Below are 18900 nucleotides of genomic sequence, written 5' to 3' on the forward strand. Positions count from 1 at the left end.
CCAACAGGACAGGAGGACTAACAATACAGCAAACGGACAACAAGCACCGCCGGTATAGTTTTTAAGCATTACTAAAAAAAAAAAAAAACTAATGACAAGCAATGCCAGTTTTCCTCTACCACCATCATTTATTCAAGCTTTTAACTTCAATATTTCTCCAGACGAGTGGAATAAAGTCGTGAAATAATTACAAAATGGAAAAATAAATCAGAGAAAAGATTATATTCACAGGTTTTGATTTAAAAATACAAAATAAAACACGACAAACAGCTCGAAATGGAAAGCGTTCGTTTCAGTTTGTTGTCGTCCCCTTGTCAACTCTTGAGCATCGGGCCGACGGAGGAGGTCCAATCATATCACGTCATTGGCGCTTGTGCAAAACCAAAACATGAAGGGTAGATAAGTGGTAGACACGCCCCCCGCCCCAAAAAAAATGTTGTAAAAGTTTAAAACGTAAGCTCGATGTTTGGTGCTGCAGTTGTCGCTAGATCCTTGTTGATTGTTGCTGCAATGACGTCTTATGTATTTACAGTCGACCACCAAGGTTTAAAAAATAATAAAATAAAAAATAACACACACACACACACACACACATACACCAAAAAATAAAGCAGCTGTCCCTTCACAAAATCTCTTCACATCACTTTAAAAATTAGCACTGCTGTGTGAGATTCTTTATAGATATATTTATATTTAGGTAAAATATACATATGTATGTATAATATACATATATGTAACATATTACACATTATATATATATATATATATTAGGGGTGTGACAAAAAAAACGATTTGAATCAGAAAATCGGTTGTAATTTAAAAGATGTGGGTGCATCGAATCAAAACAAGCCGAATTGTTCCACTATAAAATATATCGAGATATGTATCGAATCACCTTTTATTGGAGATATATCTTTGAATGAAATGCCACATTTACTATAACCTACAGACAAGTTAATTAATTTTATATTGTAAAATGACGAAAAGAAACCCATTGCATCATAACTAATTGAACTCAGCAGTACCATATTGAATGATTTGCAATCCCAGTGAATAGAACCAAATCAAATCGTTAAAATAAACCGTTCAGGAATTGGATCTCACCTTATGTATCGTGATACGTATCAAATCGTCTTTTATTAGAGAGATGTACGCCCCTAATATATATATATATATATATATATATATATATATATATATATATATATATATATATATATATATATATATATATATGCTAATTTGTCACTATCCTGTGCCTTTGGCAAGATGTCAGTTGGAATCCGTAGCTTCCGTAGTATTTAAAATATACTTAATGCATAAAAATAAACATTTTGGCATTGTCTTGCTTTACTCTTCCAGTTGGGTGAGGTTGGTGGGCATAGGGGGGTTGATAGTTGAGTGGGTAAGCGGCGACTTACAGGGGGTGGTGGCGGTGGCAGTACTAGTGGAGTTCCACGGGATGATCAAACGAGCAAAGAATGCTGATGAGACTCGTGAAGAACAGCAGCATGTTTTTCTGGGCAAGGGTCTCTGATGACACCACCTGCCACTGACGTGGCCCGCCACCACCCCGCAACATCGCCAACATGGACACCTTCCCTTCCACCCCCTTCCTCAGGCACAGTCATCAGAGCTGGATCTCAAAAGTCTTGTGCAGCTCAGTGGAAAAGGGGTTGGTGGGTGACGGCGTAGTGCGCTGGTGCGAGCGCCCCTCCAGCGCCACCCACTGGGCCTCGAAGGCATCTTCCTGCGGCTGCTGCGGGGCGGCGGAAGCGGGCGAGGAGGTGGCGGGCGGGTGGTGTTGAGCAGCCCAATTGTTCGCCCCGTTGAAGCTGCCGCCGCCGTTTGGAGGGTGCGTGCGGGCAGGGCTGGCGGTGGCAGCCGATGGTGGAGGCTTGATGAAGGGGCCCGGAACAACAACAGCCGGGGCCCCTACGGGTGTCGGGGCGGGAAAGGTCTGCGGTTGCGCGGCCGAGCCGAAGACGTTGGCCACCATCTGCGAGGGGGTGATGCCCACCACGGGCACGCTGGGTTGTGGGAAGGACAGCCCGTTGGACATGGGGTGGAAAGCAGTCTGGCGCGGGGGCAGCAAGGGCACATACGCCACCGGGGCCAAGGGCGCAACGGGGGCGGCGAACGGCGGGGCGGGCAAGGGGTTCCCTGCCAGGATGGGGTCGGGTCGAGGAGCCCGGACAGACTTGGAAACTTCTTCCAGCCATTTTTCCGCTTCAGAAGGGGTGCGCTTGTGCGATGGCAACACCGGAGAAGACGTGGGCGGAACAATAATGACGGGAGTGGACGACGACCAATCACCACCTGTTTGGATAAAAAACAAAAAGATGCATTTGCCCCTTTCCCGCTGTCAGTGTTCTGTGTACAACGTTGAATGGGGGTGGCTGCGCGTAATGGGATCGTTCAAGAGATTTAATAGATATGTTCGCAAGCTAGTCACATATATTTGGACCGAGAGCGAAAAAGTGGGGAGGTTGCTCCAAACTAAAACCATCAAAAAAGAGAAGCGCCCCGAATTTCACATTACCGAATGATCAGACTCGTACCACCTCTGCCTCAATTTGAGCCAGGAAAAACCCTGTTTGTAAGAGGCAAAGGTAGATAGTTAAATCACAGATTGTCTGTTCTACCTCTGGTAGAGATCCAAGAAACATTCAAAGCCTAACAAGTACAGTAATTCCCCCACCTGTTTGCGATTCTCTATTTGCAAATTCATTACAACATATCCTTTGTTATTTTCTGAAAAATTTGCCTATTTATCGTTTTTAATGTTCAGTCTATAACGATATGATGCCGCAAGATTTCTTTTTTTTTTTAAATTTTTTTTTTTTAAAGCATCCTCTTTTTTATTTCATTTTGTTCCGAAAATCTTTATTCAATTTTAGTTCGACTTATTTCATTAGCTCTCGTTCACAAGAATAACCTTGGTACCAACCAACATTAAAAATAAAATTATGCACGGTTTGAACATGAACACTTAAACAATGATTCAATTCAAATAGGTTGCACATGTAAGAAAAATAAAAAAGTTTTGTTAAGATTTAAATCAAATTGTACTTGGGCGGTGATTCTTCTCCGTACCACTAGAAGGAACCCTTGTACCACACTAGAAGAATCACTAGAAGGAAGTACAGTGGTGCTTTGAGATACGAGTGACCCGACTAGAGTTTTTCAAGATACGAGCCGATGTTTGCATTCCGAGTAATCGAAGGAATAATCGACAAGGCAACACATTCTGCGTAGATTAATTTGTGACAGCGCTACTCTACATGCAGTCACCTCCATTGTTCCGCACATGCGTTTTTAGATCCTCTTACCCGCCACTGCAGGGGCTGGGACCCCAGCGGGGGTCTTGGCCCAGGGGTTAGTGTCTCGAGCGGGTAGAGCGGGGGCCAACGCCGCTGAGCTCGGAGCTGGAGGATTAACAGCAGCAGCAGTAGGAAGGGGGGGAGGAGGGAGAGGATGAGGAGCAGAAAAGGAAGCGGCAGCGGAGCCGTTGACTACAGCGGAGGTGAAAGAGGTCCAAGGGGAGGATGAGAAGGATGGTTCAATGTTAGACATGCGAGGCAGATCATGTCAATCGAGTGTACAAGAAAATGAGCACATACACGAATGTCCGAAATGTGAAAGATTTGCATTAGAGATCAAGAGGAAGCGCTTTACCGATAAGAGAATGTAACTCACAAAAGCGAAGATGATGGCGTCAGATGCAAGTTAAGCTGCGACCGAACACAGCGGAAAAAAGCCCAGTTCACGCCCGCCCATATTTGATAAGATTTCTGTATTTTTCATCTTAACTTTTTTTTTTTTTGGGGGCATTTTACTTGCATACTTCTGTATTTTTTGTAGTATTTGCGCATTTTTGTATTATTTTTGTTCTGAGATTTGTGTAATTCTTGTCTGAGTATTTTTCATTGAATATTTTTGTACCTTTGACTGGTAACAATTTAAATATTTTTGTCAAATTTTCTTACACTTGTAATATTATTGTAAATTTTTCAAATTTGCAATTTTACATCTACTGTATATTTGGGTATTTTTCAAATATTTGGTATTTCATATTATTTTGGTGCAATCTAAGATCTTTGTATTTTCCATCTAAATGTGTATTTTCTCCTAAAATGAGTGTTTTTAATCTAATATCTTTTTCGGTATTTTTGTTTAAATTGTCATGTCATGTTATGTTATTTTCGATGCCGTGGGGGGGGGGGGGGTGTATGTTTGGGGGATTGTGGATGGGGTCTTCTATGGTGCTGGAGCCAATCCCATCTGAATTCGGGCGAAAGGCTTTGTTTAACATTTTGTATCAAATTTAAATATTTGTGTCTAATGTTTTGTATCTTTTTTAATGTAATTTTTCCAAAGTACGTATATGCGTATGTATTTTTATTCTAATCTCTCTTCACCATTGTTTTCAATCTTTGTATTATATATATATATATATATTTTTATGTATAGGCATAGGAGAGCACAGCGAGCAGATGCTGGTATTGTCTTTTATTTGTGTATTCTAACATTTTTTGTAATATTTGTCTAATATTTTGCTTCATTTTATGCAGTAATATTTTCGGGATTCGTCCCAATATCTTACTTTTTAATTATGTTCAAAAATTCTGGTTTATATTTGTGTATATGTAAACAGATTCGATTTTTTTTTTTGGTAATATTTAGACTATTATACTTCTTCTCTTTAGACTATGCAAGTATCAAGATTTTTCAGCAAGTCTGATCCATTTGATTGAGCACTATGGGGACGATACTGATACTGATAAGTGTGCCACGGTGTTATGAACTGTTCAGTGTTCATGTGGGATGTCGGGGCGATGGTTACCTGGCGCTACGGGTGACTGGGGCGAGGCGAGCGCTTTGGGCATGGGCGCCGAGGAAAAGGGGTCCTCAGGCGGTCCGCTGAATGCCGTGGTAATCTGAGTGCACAGCGAGCTTATGCTGTCATTCTCTCCTTCCACCTCGGGTACTGCACGCGGGCGGGGCGAGGAAACACCAATTAGAAAAACAATGTGTGGGTGTGTGTGTGTGTCCAAGTGTGTGATCTTAGCTCCCCATCTCACCTGCATTCCTGATAGGGAAGTCCGACTTGCGCTGCACGGTAGAGGGTAGCTCGTTCATGCGCAGCGACAGCTGACGCTTGAAGGGCGACGTCTTCTGGCTAAGCGCCGGGAAGCCGCGGAAGGAGCCCTGCCTGGCCAATGCCTCGGCGGGGGCGTGCCGGCGGGGTATGCCCAGGGTGCCCAGCGAAAGGGGCGGCGAAGACGAGGGCGACGGCGAGCTCCCCGACTGAACGGCGGAGACGTTGATCACGCCGCCGCCGGACGAGTTCCCCGCCACCTTTGCGTCGCTCTCGGCTGTCGGGGAACAACATGGATGACTTGACAACAGCCCATTGCATTTTTCATGTTGTCATTGCGGGTGGGGACTTATTTTGAATTTTGAGGGAAAAAAAAAAAAAAGAACTCATTATATTTATGAATAAGACTAACCTAAATTATGGAAAAACTGAAAGCGCTGTGAATACTTTCTGGACACTTAATTTGAGAAATGTCCTTAATTGTGTGGATTAAGTATTCCTGTATCTTGGTATAATGATATGAGCAATGACACTGTTTATAATTTTGCCTTTATACCTAATTGTGGTGGATTTAATTAGCTTTAATTGAGGCGGTTCCACAAAAATATGGAATTTACCATTCAAGATTTTCAACCATTTTGTGGTTTTGACTTAAAAGTACTAATATAATCAATACAATTAAAAATATTTAAATATAGCATAAATAAATACAAATTAAAAAAATTAATTAAAAGTAATACAAAACTAGTAAAACAAAATAAACTGAAAGGCGCATTAAAAAAATAATTCAAAGGTAAAAACAGCATATATAAAAATAAAACACTTAAAAAAAAGTCAAATAAAAAAAACAATGTTTTAGATTACTCATTATAACAAATAAAAGCCCCTCTCTAATAGACGCCTGCCACAACAGAAAATGCCCTGCAGTCAAAGAAAATGTGTGTTCCTGGAAAATCATCACTGAGTTGGGAATATGCTCATATGAGAGCTTAAAATGGAACGTTTCCTATGAGCAGCAACTTCCGTAGCCCAACACAAGTAACAATCCCGGGAAGTGCGCGAGTTTCGAGACACGCACCTTTTTTAGACTCCTGCAGCTGCCTCATGACTTCCTCCCGTTCGGCCGCCTCCGTGGCCGTGGTGACCCGGAAGGAGCCCTCGCGGGTGAAGGTGGTCCGGTTAGCGTCAAATGTGGCCGTGACGCCGCACTCCTTCTCCCGCTTCTGCTTGCGCTCCAGGCAAGCGGCAAAGGCGCAGCCCACGGCGTGACTGAGCCGCTCTCCCTACACGTACGGTATCACGTGGTCAAGTTTGCGTCGGTTGTTCAATTTTTCTTCCTCATGTGGCGTTCTCACCGAGTCTTTGACGGCCATGAAGCAATGGCAGATCCAGCGGCGTGTCGTCCCGTCCCGGCAGATGTACGAAAAGGCTCTCTCGAAGTTCCGGTCTGGCGCGCAGAATGACACCTTTTCAATCGTCTGGTCTAAAATCAGGTCCTGTGTAAAAAAAAAAGACACCGCCGTCATCCATCATCAGAAAAGGACTGTTCTTATGTTTGAGGTTGTCACTAAAGAAAAAATTATTAGCATCAAAGCCTTGTTGTGCATAAAATATATCTTTTCACAAAAAATACAAATATTTCATATAATAAAAAAAATATTTTACTATGCAGAATTGATATTTTTCTTCATCATCAGATGGTAAAACACACATTCATTATTATTTTTATACTTAGCTATGATAATTTTTGGGGGTTTAGTTAAATTTGTTATTTTTATAACTCAGCTGATGTCCAGATGTAGTTAGTAAGAAGTAGTTTCACCATTTTTCCGGCAGATGTCAGCCTAACATTATGTGAATATGATTCTGCTCTTGCAGGTGTACTGACTTGCACTACAGTCAGTAGCCTATTTCCTTAAGTAATGGCCTGAACATTTATTTACTCTACTGCAGATAAGGCGAGGCCTTATTGTGCTAGCTAATAGAGCAAATAGAACGGTGCCTTGAGCTCCAAGTTTAATTTGCTGCGTGAACATGCTCGTAACTCAGAACAATTATATCTCAAGTCTCAAATTTTTCTTGGTTGGAAATAGAAATGACAATACTAACAATATTTTAGGATGATGCGTGGCAGAAAAAAATACAGATTACCAATTAATTGATTAATTAAAAAAATTCATATTGCATAAAATAACATTGCACTGCTCACCTAAGCATTGGTTGTAAAAATCAAGATTTACGTTTTGAATGACAGGTCTTATTAACAAATGTAATTATATATATTTAAGGATACAAGATTAAGGTACAGAATTCTGAATAATAGTGAAACCAGTGTTGGGTAAAAGTGCTGTAAATGGTTAGAGTACATAAAGGCCATTTGGCCCATGTTTGAAGGGCCAAAATTGGCCGATTTAATCGACCGGCTGATTAATCGGTCACCAGTTATAACTGGCATAAGCAAATACAAGATTCAAATGTTTTTGCTTTAGTTGTTTAAGGTTTAATTGAAAAAGTCAATTCATCGCTCGGACCTAGCGTCCAGTGTGTTTTCTCACCTTAGTTTTGTCGTCGACCACACGAAGACCGTCTGCCGACACCCACAGCACGGCGCGCACTGCCTTCTTCCCAGCCTATGTACAGTTAAAAAAACAAACAAAAACAAAAAAAGGACGACAAGACACGCTTCAGTCAACGGAAAAACACCCCTGCTGATTCACAAATAAAGTTGCTGTGCCATTCAAGCCAAATGGAAGGAAAGAAACGAGTAGGTCGGTGCTTGGATGCCCCCTGTTGGTTAGAACAGCAATGACCACAGTGCGTGTGTGCGTGTGCATATGTGTGTAGTAGACGCTCATTCGCACAAATTATTCCACTTTTTGGCTCATTGACGAGGAACAAGGTGTTAACACCACTCACACACAAACAAGTGCCCCACCCTGATCTACTAAAACCTTTGCCCCACATGCATTTGTGTGTTTAGTGTATGCGCGTGTATGTGTGTGCATGATCTGGCCTTCAAAAAAGGGTGACTTGTTAAACGTGAGAGAGAGAGAAAAGTGAAAGGCACTCGGACTAGATACAAATCAACAACTTACTTTGGAAAAGAATCCTTTGAAGAATTTCCTGTCCTGGATGGTTGTTTAAAAAAATAAATAAAACGGGGCAGGTGAGAGGGATGGGAGTGGACAAAGTATGACAGTGTTACCTGGAAGAATCGTATGAGGAGGAAGGGGACGGGGGTTGATTGGGTTGTTTTATTATTGATTGACTGTTTACCAGCAATACTGGACACTAATTGTGGTCAGCGTTAGTAGCACCACACACACACACCACACAGGAAGTGTATAAATTATTCGCCGACCAAAAAAAAACGAGCAGGAAGTGTCACGAGTGGCGCTTCGATAGAGCGTGCTCAAAAGAATGAAACCAACCCAACCAGTTATATGATTATAGAATGGTCTGTGTTATCGTAAAAATTATACAGTGGAACCTTGCTCTTGGTGATATGGCCTTTAAGTCAAATCTCTAACTTTTTTCCCCACAATAAACCAATTTTTTATTCTTTCTTCTTTCCCTGCTTCAATCAAAGAAAAAGCTAATGAAATTATTCAAAACAAGTTTTGCTTTACTTTTTTCCCCCATTACAGGATTTGCTTTATTTCTTCTGCTATCAAACTAGCTTTGAGATACAAGCATGATCTATTCACAGTTTTTTTGGGGGGGACCGAACAACTCAGATAGTCACCGTTTTTTTGGGCGCTCAATCCAAAGCATAAATTAGTGCTTTGCCGCCATCTTGTGGCATCTAATTGCAACTATAAACAATATGGGGGGATGTCAATTACTTAGGGATTTTAAATATTTATCAGGGCCATTTTTCCTCCAGCAAAACATGCATCAACTTCCACAGGAATAATACAACCAAAGATTCTCTTTCCTTGGCAAAATGTGGTCAAAACATGTATGTAAACGCATCTCCAAAGTCTAACAATTTAACATCATAAAATGAGCCCTCAAACTGCATGGCTAGCTAGGCTGGTTAGTATGTCTGTCAGTAGCAACGTGACAAGTGGCCATCTTTGCGGAATTTCCGAACAAAAACAGAATGAGCACTTCAAATGGCTGGTAAACGCGAGCGCTTCCACTGTGATCCACAATCAGACTCTTTCACGTGTGAAAAAAAGTGGTGTGAATCTGATTTCTGAGTGTTGAACAGTCAGGCGTAGGGGGAAGGGGGGTTGACGGAGGTCAAGTTGAGGCCGCCAAAAAGAAACCAGATGCAGGCTAGTCTTTACTCTTAATCCCTTCCCTCCCTCCCTCCTCCTTGTGTCCCGCCGGTAAGCCGTGGAAAGGAGTGCCACTCTGCTCCTGTTACACGCCGGCCGGGGTGGAGATGTTTGAATGCATGATCTAGTATGGTAACCAGCAAGTTAGCTTGTTAGGGGACACATGCAGATGATGATGGCGATGGCTATGGGTTAGCTGCAGTTAGCAAAGCTGAGGGTCGGGGTGGGGAAATGATTAAAAGGCTGGGAATTGGATGGGGTGGGGTAGGGTAGTTGAATTGAAGCATTTCTGGGCAACAGCACAATTAAAACCTGCTTAAAAAGACAAAAAAAAATATAACACCAACAAAACGTAATACAATCTCTCTGTGCTTTTTTTTAAGGTACGAAGGTGGGAAGGATTCTCTGAATACAACCTCTTAAATCAACTTTTTATCCTGTCCTGCGTAAAAGGTGGAGATTCTGAGAATTAATCTTTTCAGCCGTAGTTTTTTTTTTCTTTGCGGGTTCACTGTGCAAATGATTCTATTATAAGAAGAAAGAAAAAAAAAAAAACATAACGGTTTGTTCAGACGGAATTCCAAAAGGCATAAAAATAGCGCAAAATATATTTTTCATGAACTCTATGAAGAGACACTAAACTTTCACAGTTTCACGGTGCAGGTTTAACGCTACAGCCAAATTGAACATTGGCCCTTTGATGGCTTTACCACAAACCTGACTAGAACCAAGCACAGGAAGTGACATCACAGTAGGGCCAGCGTGGAGGTCAATTAGACACAGAACACAGAGTCATGAGAACTATACTGCGACTCCCGGGAATACAATGGAGTCATTGGAAGGCCAGCGAGCAGGATAAGCAACAACGTAATGAGGACTGTTAGCATATTAAAGCATCAATGAGGATGACAGAACTACACATTAGCCACCTGGGGGGAAAAAAAACAAAACAAAAAAAAAACACCTCCTTCAAATAAATGTCTCTCATTTTTAAACTGGGAAAAAAAGGCAATCACTGTAAACGGCCTCAGTTACAAACACGCACACACATACTGTACTTGGACAAACAGACTTAGAGACACCCGCGCACGCGCACACACACACACACACACACACACACACACACGCGCGCGCGCGCACGCGCGATGCAAATGTCACGACTGTACTGTCCATCCACCGCTGGGCTTGCAGGCCTCAGCGCGAGCCAAAGAAATGACATTAGGCTGAGGACGGAGAGACCGGTCAGTAGCCGCCGGAGGACGGCAGGCTCCATGTTGTCCAAACGACGCCAAAGCGATAAAAGAGCGGCGCGTGCCCTTGGGTTCCGTGTGACCTCCTCAAGCGTCGACGCGCATGAACTACTGCTGCTTGTGTCGTGTGTGCGCTCACGGGGCATATCAAGTCGAAATCATACGCCTGCCTGTGTGTGATTCTTTGAAATGTATTGTGAATGTGCGCGCATTTCTAACTCTCACACGCGCACTTACACATTTAATCCCTTCAGGTCATACGACTGCGTGACTGTGTTCTGACCGATACAGACATTTTCGATGCATCGCTGTCCCTTTAAATACAGTCTCAAAGCTTTAAAAGTTGCCAACCTTTCCGCCTTTGGAGGTAGTATCAGTGCCATAACAGGGAATTTGGCTAAAAAGGACACACAAGCCTCTTTCTCGCTGGCCAGCTAAATGTTGGCACTGAATCTCATTTGCAGCAACATTTGCGTAGCTCTGTGTGAAACAAGCAAAGGCAGCGGATGCTCCCCTTTTATCTGGGTTCTGTATAAAAAGCATATAAGAAAGAGAAAAAAAATCTTAAAAAAACGCTATATCCTCACAACTGAGCACCACATAATTCGTAGTTAGTTAGCATGTTTTCATCTTCAAATGTGAATATTGTATACAGAAACAAACCCCACCTTTTTCAAACTAACTAATTCACTTTTTAAAAGGCTCTTTAAAGTTCAACCGTGACGCCCTGAACCTCCTGAACTCTCGTCGCGATCGCAATGAGAAAGACCCCCAAAGATGAGCTTTGGCCTTTACTCCAGAGCATAGATCTCGACCGGCAAGATTTTCCCGCCCTGCCCCCCTCCCAAACTTGGTGGAATATATGCGTCAAACAGAGTGAGAGGGAGAATAAGACATCCAGGGGAATGTTGGTTCGTAGTGGAAGACGACGAAAAACAGCCTCTCGAGTGGGAAACGGCTGGAGAGAAAACCTAGAGCGCACAGCAAAGACGAAGGAGGGGCTTGGTCTTCCGGGGGGGTTTCCCGGGGAAAACCTACCGTCTTCAGCCGCTTGACCGCGTCCTCGCAGATGTGCATGCCCCGCGACTCTTCCACCTCCACGTGTCCCAAGTACTGCAGGAAGACACGCACACAAACACACACCAAAGTGAGTAATGACGCATAAAAGGCTTCCCGAGTGAGATTAAATAAGGCCGTGATAATAAAAGTGTACAGCGACGTTGGTTATTTTTGAGTGACTCTTGTATGCCCCCGACATCTTGGCACTGCTGATTTATACACATAATTAAATGCAATCACAAGGTCAGTCGCAGTTCACGCGATCCCTCGCCGTTTCCGGGGGACTGAGCGACAAAACGCGGGAGTTCCTGAAGGATCTGAATCTATAAGTATGCCAATATAGTAGCCAACAGGTGAACCAAAAAAAAAAACAAATTGGGAATCACACATCGCATAATCAGTTCAAAGTCAGCGTGCCCTGATTTGGGCACGGGACCAGCCGGCGAAGATCAGCCCCATAGGCAGGGCCAGCCAGGGAGGAGACCAACCCACATTATGTTTAGATTTTGAAGACAGTATAAATGTGAGGGCAGCATGTTAGACCGCGCCCCTTTTCTGCCCTCGCCCGTCTCAGGTGAGAGCACTCGCGAGGATGGAAAAGCTGCCCGGATCTGATCGTTGTATGATTCCTGAACTTCAGAGATGGTAATGAAAACCGACGAGAAAATTCAATCGATTTGTGTGAGTATTTATTTATATTGGATACCTTCTTGAAAGATAAAACGAACACGCATTGGGTAAGTAGTTGTTTTGTAAATTGCTAATTGGGCTTATGGACTCCAGACCTACAAAACATTCCAACACTGCATTTAGCGAGAGCTCGTGCGAGAGTGCTTGCGTGAAATATGAAAAGAGTAAGGGCTTGTAATGCGAGCGTTTGAACTGAGCAGACTGGCCTGAGCACAATAGGCAAAGAACACGATGTCTCATCTTGTGTCCCCGACCAAAGATATGATTAATCCTAATCCCAGATTAAAACACAAAAGTCTCTTTTTCACGCAGCACTTGGGGAGTGGATGCATCATTGTAGGAAATCTCCACAGTGCGCGTTGGGAGGAAAATATAACGTTTCAAACCAGAACGGCACTCGGCAGAACAACCTTAATCCATCATGACGTGCGCCGTCTGTTCCCCTCCAGTTGTAAAGGTTGCGGCGGTGCATGTTACAGTTTTTTCACCGCAGTCGGGGCACTGGCCCACTTGGTCCCGATGCAATCAGATTCTGACAACCAAAAGTAAAAATATATTCCTAGACACATGGAATCTGGATCTACGACAAAATTCACCCCTCTACAATGATTATGCAAAATTGCTCCTTAGAATTTCTGACTGACCAATTAAGGAACTAAAAAACAAAATGACAAAAATAACCCTCAGCCTAAATGATTTAAAAACCAACCGACACCAAACTGTCGAACCAAACAAGCAAAAACTAACTCAACAACTGATTCACTAACAAACAAACTAAGCAACCAACCAATAAATTACCTATCAAAAAATAATGTATTAAGTGACGTACTAACCAAACACCAAAATAACAACAACAAACAGAGTTAAATATAGCCTGCTAACAAACGTACCAAGCAGCAAACAAGCAACAGCTAACAAACCAACGATATACTAACCAACTGACAAGCACATTAACAAACCACCATCAAACTAAATTAATAAACTAACCAACAGCAACAACCAAGCAAATAAATAAAAAAAATAAATAAATAAAATAAAATCAACAAACGTACAAAATTAACAACACACACACACACTAATCAACCAATCAACAAATCCACTAACTAGCCAACCAGCTAAACCATTAAACGAACTAACCAACAATCTACCTAAAAATTTACCGAGCAATAAACCAATAAAAAAAAGAAGTATTGAGCAAACAAACTAACCGGCACACTAACTAAATCAATGAACTCTAGCAAACCAACAATCTTCATAGCCAAGCAACTCAGTAATAAATCAATGAATAAACTAACTGACAAAACAACTTACCAATCAACAAACCCACTAACGAACCAACTAACAAACAAAACAACTCCAACGGCGCTTAACCGAAGAACCAACCAAAAATGAACCAAATGAATTAGTAACCAACTAACGGACTTACTGACCAACCCACCAACATACAGTTGCTAACCCAACAAAATAACGAAGCAACTAACAAACTGAAAATTAACCTACAAATGCACATGTGACCTGTAGATTATGATGACTTTTTTTTTTTTTTTTTTTTAAGTAAAGTTTACATTCATGTCACCCACTAACACACAGAGGATGGGGAAAAACAAAAATTGAGGACGTGCAGATTCATTCATTATCAAAAGGTGACCTGACGCTGCACTTTTGCACTATTGAAACACCAGACGGAGCCAACTCCCCAAGACTGTTCCCGCCCCGTTTCCGATGGCTGTGCTGCACGGCGGGATCGGGCACAGTGCGTCAGGCACGAGCCCTCCCATCTGCCGGCCTAACGGCAGCATCCCCTCTTGTGCGCGTCACTCGGCAACGCCAGAAGCTATTGTGCGAGAGGAAGTCCTTACCCTTTCCTCGCAGATACGCGGCGAGTGACGCCGACCCTAGCCGGACCGCCCTGGCCTTGGAGGGCCGGCCGCGCTATTTCCAGAGCGTGACGCCACGCTCGCGTGTCATGGTGTATTTCAATATGCACGATCCGTGCGTGTGCACGCAAGGATGCCGCTGATGTGAGGACAATCAGAAGCACCGACTCGGTACGAAAGGTGCTCGGACGTCTATCTGCCATGTCAGGCCGGTGGACTCGCTCCGATGTATCTCACGGACCAACATGGCCGCATTTAACATATGGAGGTATTTCTGGCAAGTAGACGACACGTACTACGTTTTTGCAACTTTTCACCGCACTTTTAACGTCGCCGACGAGATAGCGGGGCCTCCGTGGGTCGATGTCGGCTCTGGCAGGCGCCGTACGGAACGTAAACAAAAGCGGGGGCAGCCGAGCCGGGCTATGGGTATGGCTAAGGTAATTGCTAATGAAACCCAAGCATATTTTTGTCAAGAATATGTTCCCAGCAGGCCCACTAGTTGAAACACAGCATTCTGATTCATTTTGCGTTTGTGGAATATAAATTAAGTAGCAAAATGCACTTGTTTTTAGCCATCTCTGGGGGTGGCCATTTTGTCTTCTGTCGACTGAAAATGACATCACGACTGCTTACAACGACCGATCACAGCTGGCCTGTTCTCTGAATCTGAGCCGTGATTGGTCGTTGTGAGGAGTTGTGATGTCATTTTCAGTCGACAGAAGACAAAATGGCCGCCCCCAGAGATGGCTAAAAACGAGTGGATTAACACTTATTCCACAAACGCAATATTTATCAGAATGCCCTGTTTCAAGTAGTGGGCTTGCATAAAACATATTCTTGAAAAAAATATGTTTGCGTTGACTTCCACTTTAAGACGTTAAATATGCACAATATGCAAACAATTCCCCCGTATTCCTCGTATGTCTGGGCTATGGCATAGGGTGGCAAGACAATAAAAACATCAAAATCAAAGCGCTTTCCAAACCTCGAAAGGTCAATATTAAAAGATGTTTTAGAGCATTTTCAAGAATGTTAAGCAGCCATAGGAAGCCTGATAAAGGCAACACAATGTGGACTCTGTCCAGTATCGGCTCCGATTGGCAGTCATCCCAGAGTGGGCAATTATCCAATTTTTATCATATTTGTACAAAAAAAAACTGCTGTGCAGATTGGTTGTATGAAATCATCAAGATTAGATTAACATTTCTTTCCCCTCGCGAGCAATTGTTGGTCTGAAGAAGGCCAGTGGATTTTTACCAGATAGGAGTTTAAAATGGAAGGAAAACCAACCCAAACATATTTTTTTCAAGAATATGTTCTATGCAGGCTCACTAGTTGAAAGACGGCATTCTGATTAATATTGCGTTTGTGGAATATGAGTTAAGCAGCAAAATTCACCCGTTTTTAGCCGTCTCAGGAGGCGGCCATTTTGCCACTTCTGTCAACTGAAAATGACATCACAAATGCTCAGGGCTCAGGTAACGACCAATCACGGCGCAGGTTCTGAAAAGAGGTCAGCCGTGATTGGTCGTTACCTGAACCCTGAGCAACTGTGATGACATTTTCAGTCGACAGAAGTGACAAAATGGCCGCCCCCAAAGATGGCTAAAAACAGGTGGATTAACTCTTATTCCAGAACTGTAATATTTATCAGAATTCCTTGATTCAAATAGTGAGACAGCATAGAACATATTCTTGGAAAAAAAAATGGGGTTGACTTAACCTTTAATGATTCAATTAAAATGTAATACACATAAAAGTGAAGTAAAAACTGCACTCAAATGTTAGCAAACAAACATTTCTATAAGATTACATCCAAATGAACGTTAATTAGTTGAACACAAAAATAATGTATTGGACTAACAAAAAAAAAAAAAAAAAGAAGTAAGCCATTCTAACATTATTCAGAGTTTGAACATTTATTTCAGCATTTAATTATGAGGGAGCCTGGGCGCCACATTTTGAGAGAAGCAATTACCTAACCAATTAAAAAAACGACTAGCAAATCTTACGAACCCACAAAAGAAAAAAGCACCGGTAATGACCCGAATCCACAAACTACCTAGACAACCAATAAACTCCCTAACCAACGAACTAAATCCAGAATAAAACTGTTCTGGTTATGTGCTCCCTTCCTTCGTCCGGTCCTATCATGTGCTGTCACGCGATCAATACAGTAAACTCTGCCCTGTGATTCCCACCGCATCCATCTCCATCCTTTGGAAGCCCGGCAGCGCATTACAACGAAACTCCTTTTTCGAAATGGCCTCGAATGGTGAGTAAGACGTCTACGAAATGTCAGCGTGACTCTGATTCTTGAACGCCGGCTCACTGAAACACAGCAGACCGAACGGCGTGCTCCCCACTGGAACGGCAAGCGGCCAAGATCAGCCCTCCATCCCTCCTCCCAACCGAGCGGTCAACCCTCGGTGCGGCAGTCTGGAGATAATTCCACCGCAACTATAGCGATCCCACACACCACTCCGCTCTCAGGAGGCACCTTGAGGAGGTGCGTGAGGAAGGGGGGCGGGCGGATTGGGTTGTGATAGCATGTTAGGTTGCAGGTGAAAAACAACGAGGCGGGCAGTGGGGAAAAAAAAGAAAAGAAAAAAAAAAAAAGGGCACAAGATGCAAAGAGGCCTGTGACAAATCTAAGTTGAGTACATTTTTTTCAATTGTCCTCAGAGGGTGTTTACATTTGCAACACTTAAGAGGATTTTAGTCGTGCTGAATATCAAGTTAACGAATCGACAGAGGACTGATTTTCTGGTAAATTTATGGGAGAGGGGAAAAATGAAAGCGCACATTCAAGGTCTTGATTTACCGTACTTGTTCTGAGCGTCATTGTAAAAAAAGGAAAAAAAAAAAGGTGTCATCACAGAACATTTTACCATCTTTGATGATACCATCATAAATTTTTTGTATAATAAATCAATAATTGTTTGCCACAATATTTTTACCATTTTTCATTTTACCATTTGTTATTTTACATGCATGCATATTCATATTCTTTTGTTTGATTGTATTTTACTGCTATTCTACCTTTTCATCATTTAAATTTTGTGTATGTTAATCTAAGTACAAATTTAAAACAATGTCATAACATGCAAGATTATCTTACTATATGGTGAAACTGAACTTTAGTTCATCTGTGAGAATGTAGAATGTTCAAATGCATAATATGTCTATTTCAGCTGATGGGGCCATTGTGGAAATTTGACATTTTCGTTCTCTTTCATCTGCTTACTTCCATGTTGTGAGTCATGTGTTTTATCTGTTTTGTTGTTTCTTGACGTTCCGGTTTTCATTTCTGTGGCGATGAGAGGAAGTGAGCTGCTGCGCTTCTGTTTGCATAAGAAAACTTTTGTTGCCAAAATAGCCGACACTTGCTACCCACACTCATCTGTTCACCTGCGGCGGCTACGAGACTAATTTGTATATACATATGTTTGGGGAGGGATTAAGTAAATAACATTTTTTTTTTAAAACAAGACTAAAAATAAACTCTAATTGAAATAATTACAGGAAAATAATGAATGGAACCAAAAATGACTGTTGCAATGTTTGACATTATTTTTTTTTATATACTGTTAAGTTAGCAATTTTATCAAGAAAAAAAGTAAAAATAAAGTAAAAATAAAATAAATTATAATACATGCCAGAAGCAAGGCTCCTTCGTGCGTTGTTTACATTCAAAATGATAATGTTAAAAATACATAAATTATGAATTGAAAATGTATTTTTTAATGTCACAGTTTTATGTTAAATCATATATTGCCATGTCTGCAAGGGAACAGCTAAGTTCACCACCCAATAAATAAATAAAGAGATGAAATACAAATTGCAAATGTTATGAATGTTTATAATACTTCATATGGCCATATCCGTAATGGGGCTCATTCATGCAAAGAAGTTGAGTTTTCTTGAAAAAACAAAACAAAAATATATATATTCTTGTCGCAAATTGCGTGAACTGAGAAAATTAAGTTATTGGGCTTTTTTTAAAAAATCAAAATACCAACAAACACCAAAATAACAGAGGTGAACTCCTCTTCCACTGATTGAGGCAACAACAACAACAACAACAACAACAACAACGATGACGACGAGAAATGCATAGCCAGAGACAACCCTTCGGCATCCTCTGATCGTTACTACAAAAAATTTTGTTTTTAAAAAACAACATTTTTCCCCTGCTTTGGTAGCAGGCCTGTATTCATCAGACGAGAGCAGGACAATCACGTTATTGTTGTGCGCTTACACAACACAACGTTTTACAGCGTACAAACACTTTCTGAAGATTAATCACACGTTACGTGTCTTCCAGTCACAAAGCGTCACTCTCGGACGAAGTGTGTGCGCCACAATAAGGTCGGTGCTGTAGGAATTTGTGAGTGCATTTGAGCGGGTGTCACCTTGACCGCAAAGCTGCATTTCCCGCTGCGGACCGCCTCCTCATCAGTCTGCCACTGGTGCGGCCGGCTGGACTCGGGCACGTAGATGTCCTTCTTCCGCCGGAAGCTCTGCCGTAGCTTGTTCATCGCGGAGCTCCCTGCGGGAAGGTCAGAGCAGGCGCAACGTCAGTGGGGTGAATGCCTAATTGTACGGTCAGCAAAGACACTATGCAATTATTT

The 18900-nt window shown here is 42.2% G+C and overlaps 1 protein-coding gene across 5 annotated transcripts in view; it reads right to left on the bottom strand.

Annotated features, from left to right (window-relative positions):
• Positions 1-108: 108 nt before the first annotated feature.
• numb (NUMB endocytic adaptor protein) overlaps positions 109-18900 on the bottom strand; it is a 34795-nt gene continuing 16003 nt past the window's right edge. For 2 of the 5 annotated variants that reach the window (XM_086048676.1, XM_086048675.1), the window contains 10 exons: positions 18682-18818; positions 11676-11750; positions 8197-8229; positions 7657-7731; positions 6457-6597; positions 6180-6384; positions 5085-5378; positions 4847-4990; positions 3333-3515; positions 109-2319 (listed from right to left, as the gene is read on the bottom strand). In XM_086048676.1, coding sequence (XP_085904802.1) covers positions 1631-2319; positions 3333-3515; positions 4847-4990; positions 5085-5378; positions 6180-6384; positions 6457-6597; positions 7657-7731; positions 8197-8229; positions 11676-11750; positions 18682-18807 — 1965 coding nt within the window. In that variant the 5' untranslated portion in view covers positions 18808-18818 and the 3' untranslated portion in view covers positions 109-1630. The remainder of the gene's footprint in view (positions 2320-3332; positions 3516-4846; positions 4991-5084; positions 5379-6179; positions 6385-6456; positions 6598-7656; positions 7732-8196; positions 8230-11675; positions 11751-18681; positions 18819-18900) is intronic. The other 3 variants (XM_086048677.1, XM_086048678.1, XM_086048679.1) reach the window with 3 other exon arrangements.

This window comes from Filicampus tigris, chromosome 13 (assembly GCF_054856515.1).
Source record: "Filicampus tigris isolate MCC_2025a chromosome 13, RoL_Ftig_1.0, whole genome shotgun sequence".
In the NCBI taxonomy this organism is placed as follows: domain Eukaryota; kingdom Metazoa; phylum Chordata; class Actinopteri; order Syngnathiformes; family Syngnathidae; genus Filicampus; species Filicampus tigris.